Raw genomic sequence first — 14,591 nt, 5'->3', positions numbered from 1 at the left:
AAAACAAATGCTTTTTAATATAAATGTCTAGGGAGCAGACCCTGAAATGAAAATTTGTCGGCAGTAGTGTTCTTGGGATCAAAGGCTATGGAGAGAAAGACGAAGACAGAATTGGGCAGGAGGAGAGCTTAAGCAGAGATATAGCCTCAAAAGAAATCACAGCCACCCTAGAAGTTCTAAAGAAAGGGTGGTCCTCAGTTGTCCTGAGTTGGGGTAAGAAACCTGGGCCTTCCTGTCCTTGCATCTGTCATTGGATGGAAGCTTGGGTGAGGTGGCTGTCTTCCACCGAGGCCAGCTCAGAAGAGGGTGGACAGCCTGTGGAGCAAAGATTCCTTCATTCTTAAAGGGGAACCTGAGAGGGGCATCAAGAATGTTATCATAGTTGCCTACCAAAACAAGTAGTTCTGGGAATTAAGGGTTATGAAGGAAAGAGCCAAAGTCAGAAAGGAAAGATGTGTGGGGCAGAAGGATGAAAGAGAGGTTTTGATGACAGGTGAAATAGTCCCTTTTGATTTTAAAAAAGAGCCAGTCCCATGGTAGTGCCAACATGAATCTCATATCAAGAGAGTTTGCAAGTTAGCACTCTGTCCTCATTAGTCAGGGAAGGATCTCATTGCGTACATTCCACAACCACTTCTGAGTACCTGCTGTGCCCAGGCACTGTGTGGTGCGCTGGAAGGGGAGGGCTGGTACTCAGTAGACTGATTGTTAAAGATTTGGAAGCAGGGAAGTTGGGGATAGGATCAGTTAGCCGAGGTGTTTGGGAAAGTTAATTTAAACCTCTGGAAGTGGAAGACGCAGGATTATACAGCAAGGGGCAGGAGTGGAAGGAGGTGTCCAAAAGAACTTTTCTGAAATAGGCAGGAGTTTAGGACTTAAACTCAGCAGGGCTACTGCAAATGCCCTGGGAGCAGGGAAGAGGCACATGTGATCTATAAATTGGAAGGTTCAGAGCTGGAATTCAAAACGGGTCACGTTTCAAAGCCTGTGTTATCTACACTACAATCAATACTTGTTGAACAAATGAGTTAGATATGTAATGACTGACATTTTTCAATGGCAAAATCACTATAAGCTTTTGATGCCGTAACCCTGAGAACATGAGAGCCAGCAGTGATAGTTACATCAACTTCACCCTGGGACCCAAGTCATGCTTTATTTGGACCATCTTGCCTAATCCCTAAATTCCCATTTTATGTGCAGGAGGAAACAGAAGCTCCGAAACTGTAAACACATTGACCAAGACCACAAGGCTAGGAGCGGATGAGCCAGAAGTGAAAACTAGGGCTATGCTGCCTACTCATTGCATAGCTTTAGGGTTTGGTCGTTATCCGGTTCCCCATAAAAACATGGGCTTTAAGACATTCTGTTTCTATACACTGTGTTTGTCTATTTTAGGAGAGATCCAAACATATATTTGGCAGATTCCTGAACGAGCTGGTCCTGCCTCAGAGGACTTTGAGTGCATACCTTGGTTTTACTATTCGACCGTGGATATGGTTAAGGTAAACTTTAAATCAAGTCGTCCTTTTCCTCCCATCTCCTCTTAGAAATTATAAAGGAAGAAAGAAGGAATTTATTTGTGTTTAAAAAAAATCACAGTTCTATGTAATCTTTCTTTTAAGTAACCTAATTTCTGCTCAGCTTTGAAGTCTATAGATGTTTGCGTTTTCCACGAGCAAGATCACGGCGTTATTTACTTCGAGTCATGGTATTTTCCACAATGTCACTGTGAATTGGAAAGTATAGTAATAGCCTCTTCTTTGTTTTGTTGAATTTGGATTACAGAAAACAAAGTATGGAGGTAAAGGTCTCTGATGAATGAGAAATGAACACATACAGAGGTATATTTTTTTTAAACCATCAGCTCTGGAGTTCAGTTTATTTTCACTTAACAACAACAACAAAAGTCTCATCTCCAAACTTTGGTTATTTTGGTCTGCTCTCTGTCTAGAATAAGAATCCACCCAGACATTCAACCCGAAACCAAAATGAGTATAAACAAACCAAGGCTCCCGGCTGAAAGCGACTCTGGGAGCAGGGACATCGCACAGCCAAGGATCCGAGACCTTTAGACATTGCTGCCAACCAACTCCAACGCCAAAAAATTCTAATTAAAAACAAAGCTCTGGGTTGTTTTTTTTTTTTAAATTAAAATTTCAAAAATAGAGCTAAATCCACTGAGGAATGTGACTAAAATCCCTCTCAGGAGTTAGTTGTTCTCGTCAGACTTCAACTCGAATGAGTGAGATGACCGTGTTTCCTCAGTCAAGGATTTAACATGTCAAACATTTTCTTCCTTACTCTCAGACTTAGAATCCTAATAACTAAAAACTCAGGATCTGACCTCACTAGAACTCCACCTTGATTCTACTCGTTTCGCTGGTTGGGGGAAATTTTTCGTTTTGGGCACAGTTAATAATCCTGCTTTGCTTCTCCAGGATCTTAACAGTGGACTGGTAGGCCCTCTGATCGTGTGTCGCAAAAACACCAAAGCCAGCATAGTTCACCGTGTGCTCCACTTCATGATTTTTAATGAGAACAAGTCCTGGTACTTTGAAGAAAATGTCAACACCTATTCTTCAGATCCGAACAACATAGACAGGAATGATGAACTGTTTGACCTCAGCAACCAAATGCACGGTAATGTCCACCAGCTGACTCAACAGCTGGCGCCTGTGGGGTGTTTCACACAAAGGGAACAGAGGAAGGTTCACGCTTGTCACACTCAGCAGTTGACGGAAGGCAATCGCATGGGGCTGTGACGTAGATCACGTGGACCAGGGGCTGGCAAACTTCCATAAAGGACCAGAGAGTAAAGAGTATAGACTTGTAAACCACCCAGTCTCTGCCAGAGGCTGTATTTTACTCTGCCATGGGGCATAAAAGGCACCCCCAGACAAGACCTAAAGAAATGGAGGTGGCTACAGGCCAGTAAAACTTCTTTTATGGACATTGAAATTTGTATTTCATATAGTTTTCACATGTTGGGAAATATTCTTTTTTTGTTTTTTGTTTTTTGAACCATTGAAAAACCATCCTGGACTCATGGGCCATAGAAAAACAGGAAGCGAGAGGGTGGATCTGGCCTAAGGGCTGTAGACTTAGCATGGGGCAAATTCTAATGCTTCTGGAACCACTCAGGGGATGCAAAACCAAGAATACCAGCTATCACTCTACAGGGCTTTCTTACACACTTTTCTAAGTATTTTACCTGGACGGACACAGGGAGATGTGGGGCTTACGGCAAACTGGAAAGCACATGGCCCCAACCAATCTTCCCACCAGGCAGAACTTTCAAAAACCCCGTGCTCATCAATCAAAATTCTTTTGTAAGTGGCTTGTGACTAGGCATGTCCTGTTTATGTCTCCCCTCCCATCTAGAATCATAATAATGAGACAATTATTCAAAGAAAAAGCACATGAACAATCTCACTTAATCATAGTCACATTCAGTCAGACTTCTGGTCCCAGTCCTTTCACCAGAGGAAGCTCGGGGATGCGACTAGATAAGGGACCCTTAAGTAAGGCCAACCCAAATGTGATCTTTTCCAGCTTCTTCATGTTTTCCTCCCATACATATAGTAAATTCGAAATTAATTCAAGGACTGCATCCTCGCTACCCATCATCTTTTAATAAGCCTCGTGGAGGGCGCAGAGCACCATACTGGTGCTGAGGGGATACGAAGGCCATAGGATGAGGCACCTTCTCTCAGGTTGTTCACAGCACAGGGCCAGCCCGCTTCTGCTGACTTGGGGGGGGGGGTGTGCTGTAACAGAAATATAAACACAGTGCTGTGTTTTAAATTCTTATTTGGAAGAAAATCTTCATGAAGGGGAGGGGACTTTTAAGCTGAGTATTTAAAGATGCACGGAAGTCTGTCTAGTAGAAAGGGAGGCGAATGACATTCCATGTAGATGGAAGAATGTGACCTAAGAAAGAAAGAAAAGAAAAGCCCACAGAATTGTGCAAGACCTTGAATAACCTGTTAAGAATTTAGACGCGATCCAAGATGGGGTTTCTCAAGCTTGCCACTATTCGTATTTTTGGCCTGGGAACTCTTGTGGGGGGCTCTCCTGTGCATCGTAAAATGGTTAGCAGCATCCTTACCCTCCGACCCCGGAAGCCAGTAAGACCCTCCCCCAAGTTGTGCAGCTCAGAATATCTCCAGGCATTGCCAAAAGTCGCCTGTGGGACAAAATTCAGCTAAGAACCTCTATGCTGAAGACACTCAAGACACCAAAGGAGGGAACGGTAGGAATAGGTGTGTGTTGTAGGAACAGCCCTGGCACTCAGCTAGGCCTTTGTGCTCCGGGTGTAGTCCTAGCATCAGCATCACTCGGCAGCTTGTTAGAATTGCAGAATTTCAGGTGAAACAGAGCAAGTAAATCATAATCTGCATTGGAACGAGATTCTCAGGGCACATACACATTAAAGTCTGAGAAGCACGGTCTAAAGCAGAGTCTCCTAGTTCTATTATATTTCTCCATCAGCTAAAACTTAGAACCCAACCTCCATAGACATATGGTTATAAATTAGTATATTTATTTGTAAATAAATATTTGTACCATATTTGTACCACTGTATTAATGCATTTTTGGTTTTTCAAAAGATGAACACAAACAAGAAAAGTAAAAAGGAGGATATATAGATCCATAATTATATAATGAAATTAATTAATAATATAATTAATATTTTATATAATTTATATAATATATAATTTGTACAGTTAATATAAAGCTATATATAATTTTTATAGTTATATGTATAATTTATATTGTTTTTATATAAATTTATATAATTTATATATTGAAATTTAATGTGAATATTATATTTGTATATTAACTAATTTTAATTATCAATATTATATATAAATAATAATGTTAATTAATAATTAATATATAGTTATATATTGATATATAAATATACATCAATATATAATTTAATTATATATAATTAAATTATTATATAATTTTATACAGAATATACAGAATATATTAATAATTTATATGTCATGTAAATTATTAATTATAAAACATATTAATATATTATAAATTATATAATATATTAATAAATATATTGATTTATTAGTAATTATATTAATATATGATTGCATATGATTAATAATTGAATTATATATAATCATGTGATTAAATTAACATCTTCTTCCTATTATCCTCTGGAAACCATGCCTACAGAGGACTAGAGAGAGGAAAAGACAACAGGCCCGGACCTCAGCTAAATGGCCATTCTAGTCACACCAGTGACAGATCGTGAAGGTCTGACTTAGAGCAGTTGAAGAGGAACACACTCAACTTCTATGCCTCTTGTGATCACTTTAAATATACTTTAAATATGTAGACACACTTAAGTATTCATCAATTTAGGTATCGGTAGTTGTGAAATATTCTAGTCCAGCCCAATTATTTAAAGCAAAGTCACTATGTCATTTCCTCAGGCAAGGAAAACTCTAGAACTGGACTCATCCACACGAATGGACGGCTTGGTCATGTTCAACAGCTTCCTTAGGCTGACTTTAACATCCTCATGGCCTCTGAAAACATCTATGATACTTTCTATGAGGTGTTTTTTTTTAAACATACATTATTTTAAATCTTTGTTGAATATAATAAATTGTGTTCCTCCACAGCAATTAATGGAAGAATGTTTGGAAATAACCAAGGTCTGACGTTCCACGTTGGGGATGAAGTGAATTGGTATCTGATTGGCATGGGGAGTGAATTTGACCTGCACACGGTTCACTTTCATGGCCACAGCTTTGAATATACGGTAAGAGCCTTGGACAGCTTCGTTTAATTATTGCCGTGTCTTGTTGGGGCAGCATGGCAGGATAACAGGACTAGAAAGGAAATGACCCAGCCAGAACTGAAGTTCAATACCTACAGTCTGTAACATATCAGGTACATGTAAGTAATTATACATTTGGCTCTTTGTGTCCCATGGACATTCAGTAAATGTTTGTGAAAGCATGAAGCGCACTTCTCACTCTAATCTGGTGTTACTTGATAGGTAAATACGACTTCTATAATCATCTTGAGTTTCACCCTTTCTATCCCATCTTGTTTTTTTCAAACCCTTAGTAACATAAAAGAAAAACACTTGGAACAGTCATACATTTTGCCACATTTTCTTTCTCTATTTTTCTGAACTTAATTTAAAGCAAATTGCAAACATCATGGTTCTTCACCCCTAAAAACTAAAACCATGTGCATCCTTAGACTAAGGAGAATCTCTGCCCCACCGTGATAACATTATCACACTCCCAATGTTAACTTTAATTCAATAATATAATCTGTCAGGGCGCCTGGGTGGCTCAGCTGGTTAAGTGTCTGCCTTCGGCTCAGGTCATGATCCCAGGGTCCTGGGATTGAGCCCCGCATTGGGCTCCCTGTACTGCTGGAGAGCCTGCTTCTCCCTGTCCCTCTGCCTGCTGCTCCCCCTGCTTGTGTTCTCTCTCTGTGTGTGTCAAATAAATAAATAAAATATTTTTTAAAAATTATATAATCTATCATATAATCCAACCAAATAGCCCCAGTTGTCCCCAAAATGCTCTTTATAACTTTTTTTTTTTAAATCCAGGATCTAATCATTTATACATCGCATTTGGTTGTCATTGTCATGTCTCTCCTAAAAGAAGAGATTTCTTTTTTTTTCTCAATCCTTCATGACACTTCACTTTTGAAGGGTCCAGGCCAGTTGCTTTGTAGAATGTCCCATATTCGGCCTTGGTCTGATAGTTTGCTCATGATTGGATCCACGTCAGACGTTCTTGACACGAACAACACACAGGTGATATTACGTGCTTCCCATGCATCACACCGAGGGGTACAGGCTGACAACAGGTGCTGACATTGTTGGGGCTGTTTGATAACTTTATTGAGGTGATGCCTACTATGTCTCTCCATTTATAACAGCATCATCTTCCCCTTGTAATTAATAAGTGATTAATAAGGGATTTTTTAAAACATATTTTATTCTCCAACTATATTTCACCTTGTAGTTATAAAAAGAACTCACTGATGATTGTTGCCGGAATCAATTTTTCCGTTGGGAGTTATAAATGGTAGCTTTCTAATTCTGTCATTCCTTCAGCGCTTGTTATAAAATAAAAATGTGGATTTAGGTGACGCTTGGCGTTATGGTAACTTTTTAAGATAATTATTTTCCTCTTTTTCTGTTTTATGTATTCTTAGTCTCTTTATAGCTCTGTCTGAATAGCTTTTCCCCCACCACACCCTCATGCTCTACGCCATTGTTGTTTTACTGACCGTCTTTGCCTGGCCCTTTCTCTAATTTATTACAAGAATTTTAAGTTTTATCCTTCCCCTTTTCAGTGTCCGGGTTAGTGTCTTTTATTTACTTAAGGAGCATTTTCTTTATCTCTTCGTCCTAGTCCCTTTTATAAACATTAATGTACCATTGAAACCAATTCTGTTTCATGCATTTGGCACCTCACTTAGTCCAGCCACTTGGCATAATATAGTGCATCTTTCGGCTCTGATAAAGGTTTCACGTAAAGCTTTCCTGGATTCGAGATGTATTATGCTCATAGCTTCTGTAATGCTCAGAGCCTATCTCAGGCAAATTCAGTGAGTGTGCATGACTTGATTGGCAAAGCTTTATTGGATGTGCCGCTTTCTCTGCTGTCCTTTAATAAACGCATTGATTCCTTCTTTGTTTTGGCGGAAACAAACTATTTGTTTTGGCTGAAAAACTTTTTTTATTATTCTAGGGAATTTTACATGACAAACTAGACAGAATAATATAATGAACTCCGTTACCCACCACCCAGGGCCAACAACCATGACCTTCCTGTTCTTCCATCTACATTCCCTGTATTTTTGAAGGAAAACCCTTGATATTAGGGTTGTTATTCATAAGTGTTTACATTAGACTTTAAAAATTAGAACAAAAGAGACAGATTTAAACTCTGGTTATAATTTTTTACAGTATGTTTGATGTTCAGTTCAGATCAGTTCATTTCAGCAAATGCCTCTGACATTCCATTGTGTGGAGAGAGAGGGAATCCAAAGAGTTAGCTCTCAGGGGCTCGTTCTACACAGACGATTATATTATATAATAAAGGCATCAAATTAAGTGGAATTTGTGCTAACGTTTCTATAGTGTTAATTAAAGCTAACCTTGATTAAGTACTTATGTGTCAAATGCTATGCTTAGTTCTTTGCGTGGATTTCTCATCGAGCCTTCCCAGAGATAGACACTCTTTTATCACCATTTTATAAGGGAATAAAATGAAGGATTAACAAGACAGAGAACTTTCCCATAACAATAAGGAGTAGAAGTAGGATTTGAACCCCCAGCTCTAGAGTCCCTCACTCTTAACTGCTTCACAAAACTGCTCTTTTCAGAACAATCCTATTAAATTTAAGAAACAAAATGAACAAAGAAAAAAGGAGATGAACAGAAAACCAGACTCTTAAACACAGGGAAGAACTGGTGGTTGCCAGAGGGGAGGTGAGTGGGAGGGTGTGAAATAAAGGAGAATAAGAGTACTCTGATCGTGATGAGCCCTGAGAAAGGTATAGAATTGTTGAATCGCTATATCGTGCACCTGAAACTAATATAACACTGTATGTTAATTATACTTGAATTTAAAAACAAGAATAATCCTATTCCTAGTACCAGAAGCTGTCAGCTCTCACCACTCATCCTTAACCTCTTTCAGATGATCACAAATAGTCTTCCCCTCCCTTGAGGTGGAAATTAATTACTCCAAGGTTAATGCAGCCTCTGGGTTTTACTCTCTGGAACTCCCGGGTACAGCAAAGTAGCCCTCTGGGGTTATTCACTTGGTCTTGGAACAGCCAGTCACCTGTTCCCTAAGGCCATGGTCTCCCTTGGTGCCAGGGCTCCAGATACATCATGCACATTTACTGGTGCCTTAAACATCGTCAATTCTTAGTTAAAATTGTTCAGTATTGTTCTCTACATTTTCTGACATCTTAGAAATGAATCCATGCCACCCGTTTTGTTGTCCCTGTAGATGCAAAATTAATCTTCCTAAATGACAGTGGTTCAGGCTCCAATCTACAGCCTGTGGAAAACAGCCCTGCCTCCCTGCTTTCCACTCTCCAATATCTCCAGGGCATCTTGAGAGCCTGTTTCTAGGCACCTTCCACTCTCACTTCCTGTTTCTGCTCATCTCCCTTACCTCTCACCTACCATGACTGGTGTTTTCTCATCTCTGTGCATCTCCAGAATGGAACACACCCCCATTTCCTTTGACTCTCCTTAACCACCACAAAAACAAGGCCATTGTGGGTCAGAGACTCTTAGTGAAAGTTTGGAGGTAGATGAAGTCTTCCCCCCCACCCAGTACTACATGGTGAAAGCATTTGACAGTAGACACCCCTGTATTCAGTTATCCCTCTACCATGCGTCACCACGAAACACTGGCTCTCCGCCTTTTCCTCTCACACTCAGGACTTCTTTCCTCACACTCTTCCTCTCTAGACTTGCTTGACATTTGTCCTCTCCTCAAATTACTCCAGATCCCATCTTGAGCTGCACTCTTCAACACGCCCCCACCCTCCAAATACCTCCCATTGCATTACTCAGAGCAATTCGTCTCCTTCCTATGCTCTTCCAAGTCCATCCTAATCCAGCCAGGCCAGGCCTGGGGCTTCATCTTTCAAAATCAAAGTAGCCTGCAGAGAAGGTAGTCTTCTGAACATCCGGTTCTCTGTTTGGGAGAGAAAATAGCCCTTAAGGCCCTCAGTCTTTCGTTCCAACCCCAGAAGGCAGACGAGCTCCTCTCCTTCCTGTAACCATGACTTTTCCTGATTAGCTACCTCTCAAGAAACGTCATCTTCACATCACCCACATCCTTAGTTAGAAATACTTCAGTTAGGGGCGCCTGGGTGGCACAGCGGTTAAGCATCTGCCTTTGGCTCAGGGCGTGATCCCGGCGTTATGGGATCGAGCCCCACATCAGGCTCCTCTGCTATGAGCCTGCTTCTTCCTCTCCCACTCCCCTTGCTTGTGTTCCCTCTCTCGCTGGCTGTCTCTATCTCTGTCAAATAAATAAATAAAATCTTTAAAAAAAGAAATACTTCAGTTAAAACTTTTGGGATATGTAAGACCGGATGTTGTCTGGAATCTAGAGCATTCTTCTGCAGGAGATACTGACAAGGTATCTAACACCAAGAATGACACGAGATCCCTTTAGAGGGAGATGTTTCTCTGTGGCCTATCCCTGAAATGTTCTCAGACTTGCCCCTCCTCTAAAACCCTCAGTTGTACTCAGAGGAGAAGTGCAGTGGCACCTAATGCTTTCTAATTGTCATCTAACAAAGTATATTAGAATTGATAGGCTGTATAAGTGACGGATACCTTTTATAAGTTATTTAATGATGTTTTGTCTCCTTATTGAGGATACGGGACTGTATCGCTCTGATGTTTATGACCTTCCTCCTGGAGTATATCAGACTGTAAAAATGTATGCAAGAGATGTTGGGACCTGGTTATTTCATTGCCATGTTAGTGTTCACATTGAGGGTGGAATGGAAACCACATACACTGTAATCGAATGAAAAGGTAAGCCAAATTGATTCGAAGTAATCATATTTAAATAAATTCACTGTTTATACAAAGATATCTGATCCACTGAACATTTACATGATCCCACACACAACTCATTCACTCAAAGATTCCTGTTCTGAGGGACACCTGGGTGGCTCAGTTGGTTAAGCATCCGACTCTTGATTTCAGCTCAGGTCATGATCTCAGGATCATGAGGGGGAGCCCCACATTGGGCTCTACTTGAGATTCATTCTCCCCCTCTCCTGTTGCCCCTCCCCCACCACAGTCTCTCTCATTCTCTCTCTCTCTCAAATAAATAAATAAATCTCAAAAAAAAACACAAAAAACAAAAAACAAAGATTACTGTTTTTAGATGACCAAGAAACTCTGGTTTTATCTTCTTTCTCAAACTTAGATAACTTTCTTTTTTTTTTTAGGATTTTATTTATTTATTTGACAGAGAGGCAGCAAGAGGGAACACAAGCAGGGGGAGTGGGAGAGGGAGAAGCAGGCTTCCCGTTGAGCAGGGAGACGATGCGGGGCTTGATCCCAGAACTCTGGGATCATGACCTGAGCCGAAGGCAGACGCTTAACGACTGAGCCACCCAGGCACTCCTTAGATAACTTTCTGATCTGCTAAAAGATACTCTAGAATTAAATGCATTATTTCTAGATTTATATAATATATGCATAAGGATTTGAATAATTTAGGGACGCCTGGGTGGCGCAGTCGTTGGGCGGCTGCCTTCGGCTCAGGGCGTGATCCTGGCATTCTGGGATCGAGCCCCACATCGGGCTCCTCCGCGGGGAGCCTGCTTCTTCCTCTCCCACTCCCCCTGCTTGGGTTCCCTCTCTCGCTGGCTGTCTCTCTGTCACATAAATAAATAAAATCTTTAAAAAAAAAAGGATTTGAATAATTTATAGAAGATGAAACACAAATGACTACTGAGTCTATAAAAATATCTAACCTTGCTAATAATCAAATCATTTAAACATTGTATTTAAACAACAGTCAGATACAGTTGTTGAGTAAGGAACTATTGATTTGGCAAAGATTTCTTTTTTCAAAGATAATATCAATAACACTGTGGTGAGATGGGTGCATTACATATACTCTGGTAGAAGTATAAAGTGTTTCCACAACCCTTGAAAAAACTAAATAATGATTACGTATTTTTTCATATTCAAGTGACACTTTATTTCGTCTCATTCCCATCTCCCTTTTCTCCAACACATTTTACTAGAACTTTAGGATAAAAATAGTATCTTTGTTTCTGAGATTTGCATCAGTTCCTTACTTAGGCTATCGGAAGTCATTACGCTTTGGTCTCTTAATATGATTGTAATATTTTGACTCAGCTACTTCTTAGAACATCATGAAACTTTCTTTTCCACAGCATAAATATCTTTCTGATATGAGTGTTGACAAGTCCATGAGCAGAGCTAAAGCTGCTGAAGGAGAAACACCAGGGTGAAGGAATCCAGGGGGCCCTGGCTGAAGATTCACGGCAATCTATCAGGAAAACAAGCTTGAAATAAATGCGGGGTTTGGGGGGTTTTTTGGTTTTGTTTTGTTGGGTTTTTTTTTTTTTTTTTGGCCAATTTTGTGTGTGAGCTGCTTCCTTTTTCTGTAAACTGTGCCACTGGAGCAGAGTTTCTAGTGGTGTTAACGAGGCTTTCAACATATGGCGAAGGGGGTGGGCAAGTGGAACAAAGAGAGCAGGTATAATCTGAAGTCTAGCTCGGTTAGGAAAAAAATACGCAATCCAAGACTAAACTGCACCATCACCAAGCATCAAAAAAAAAAAAAAAAAAAAAAAGAAATTCTCATAGCATGGATGAAAATTAGAATCAGTCTTTACAATGCAAATCCATATATTATTATTAGATGGCAAGTTACAGAATGTATAAGTGTCAGTTTTCCAAAACCAAGAATAAGCACTCATGCTCTGACTTTGTCTCTAGCAATATTCACATTTGGGATGTGTTCTGTTACAAGTAACAGAAAACCCAGCTAAGGGGATTATCAATGATGTTGTCTCATATTTTTAAGTAATTTAGGAGGCTGCTAGGGTTGGTTCAGCAACTTGATGGTGCAAGGGCTGGTGTCTTTAATGTCCTTGGCCTTTCCCTCATGACTGTTGCCTCCTGGTTGCAAAATGGTTGCTGCAACTCCAGATATTGCATACACATTGAAGGCAGAGAAGAAGGAAAAAAGAGAAGCACCAACCACATATTCTCCTCTTATCAGGAAAGTAAAAGTCTTCTGAGGAGACCCAGCCAACTTCTTCCTATGTCTCATTGGTCAAACCTCTATTATCTGCTATTCCTAACAGCAAGGAAGGCTAGGAAAGAGTTTTTGTAGTCTTTGGAGAGGAAATAACAGGAAGAGGGGAATACAAATGTCTTGTGGGTTGGCTAACAAACAGCTTATGACTTTGACAATAAGTAAGAATATTTGAAATCAGAAATTAAATAAAAGTGTTCAACATGAGAGTTGAAACCAAAGCCAGACTTTTCATTCCTTTTACTGTTTCCTTTTCAATATTTTGTCGTGCTTTGACATCTTTGGGGACCTTGCTAGCTGGGAAAAGACTGCCCCCCCCCCCCCCCGACCTAGTTAATTCCTAGAGATAGTGAACAGCTTGCCAGTGAGCCAGACTTTCATATGCAAACCAACTGATCCCTGAATCCATACACCCAACCACCTTCTTTATGTAATTCTGGAGCCAAGTACCAAACAAGTAGAGACTGTTCTTATGCCCCAAAGCCCACTGAGTATTCAAACTAGCCAATCATAAGCTACTTACTCTGCCCTGGCTTGCCTTTCCTACACACACCCCAACAAAGGCTGTGGCCTGTGCCTTCCCCAGTATCTGCTTCTGCCTCCTGAACAACTCCGGCCCTGTGTGACATGTGTGCTTCTTGTGTCTAGGGGAATTGGAACTTTTCTTTCAATTGGCCTCTTTGTGTCATCATGGAGTCATCTTTTATAAATTAAGACCCAGGCACAAATCAAAGTGTTAAGAGGTATACAGAATGTATTGCACCACATGGAATAGAAGCAAGAAGGAATGAGGTTAAACATAACAAGAGAGGAAGACGTTTCAAAAAAATTGCAAATTGGGGACGCCTGGGGGGCTCAGTCAGTTAAGTGGTTAAACATCTGCCTTCTGCTCAGGTCATGATCCCAGGATCCTGGGATTAGGCCCCCAGACAGGGTCCCTGCCCAGGTGGGGATTCTGCTTCTCCCTCTGCCCCACTCCCCAGCACCCCACTCACACTCTCTCTCTTTCAAATAAATAAATAAATAAATAAATAAATAAATAAATAAATAAAATCTTTTTTTTTTAAAGTCACACATTGAAGTCGTATGTAATCAAGCCTTGTGAATAAGTTATTCTTTAACCTTTTATAAAAATAATTCTACTATTTTGGTTCCCTTTCATTGCTAACGAATCCCATGCTTTGATTTCTGCCTTGTTCACAGCATAAGAAAACAAGAATGGAGTCATTGGAATCCTTATGCCATTAAAAAACAAATCTCCTTCTCTGTTGTAAGGCAGACCTTAACACCATCAAGGCTTTTGCTAGATGAGAGTCTAGGCTTTTCTCCTCCCCTGCCTGTGACAGCTCTACCTGCCCGTGTGTGCTGAACAGAGCCTTGACCCACTAATCGGCAGCCAAAGGGGATGGAGCAACCAAAGACCGATCTGTGTGATCACTCCCTACTGCTCACTCCCTAGTGAGCAGGAGAGAAGAGGATCAGCTAGGCTTGTGCTATACTAGTTCCAGGGCACTCATTATCAGAGTTCTGTGTGTAACCACACTGATAACATTCCAGAGTTGCACAATTTCCTGTGAAAAAGATAGCATCGTGGTGGTCTGACTGGTCATGTACAGAGTGACCTGTGATTTCATACTGTTTCCTGCTGTCACAAAATGAAAGACTGTCCTTGGCGGTTTGTTTCTCAGTAATTCCGATATATTATATTAAAAGCCAGTTTTCATGGATCAACCAAAAAGA

At 40.4% G+C, this 14,591-nt stretch overlaps 1 protein-coding gene across 1 annotated transcript in view; it reads left to right on the top strand.

Annotated features, from left to right (window-relative positions):
- LOC123801160 (ceruloplasmin-like) overlaps positions 1-12,176 on the top strand; it is a 30,415-nt gene extending 18,239 nt beyond the window's left edge. Inside the window, exons 15-19 of the mRNA XM_087870335.1 lie at positions 1,399-1,505; positions 2,442-2,643; positions 5,652-5,791; positions 10,417-10,579; positions 11,962-12,176. Of these exons, the coding sequence (XP_087726461.1) occupies positions 1,399-1,505; positions 2,442-2,643; positions 5,652-5,791; positions 10,417-10,575 (608 nt within the window). The 3' untranslated portion in view covers positions 10,576-10,579; positions 11,962-12,176. The remainder of the gene's footprint in view (positions 1-1,398; positions 1,506-2,441; positions 2,644-5,651; positions 5,792-10,416; positions 10,580-11,961) is intronic.
- The last annotated feature ends 2,415 nt before the right edge of the window (positions 12,177-14,591 follow it).

The sequence above is a fragment of the Ursus americanus genome, chromosome 20, assembly GCF_024610735.1.
Source record: "Ursus americanus isolate L20-20 chromosome 20, mUrsAme1.1.p, whole genome shotgun sequence".
NCBI lineage: Eukaryota > Metazoa > Chordata > Mammalia > Carnivora > Ursidae > Ursus > Ursus americanus.
Note: the sequence above shows the minus strand (reverse complement) of the source record. Positions and strands in the feature narration are given on the sequence as shown.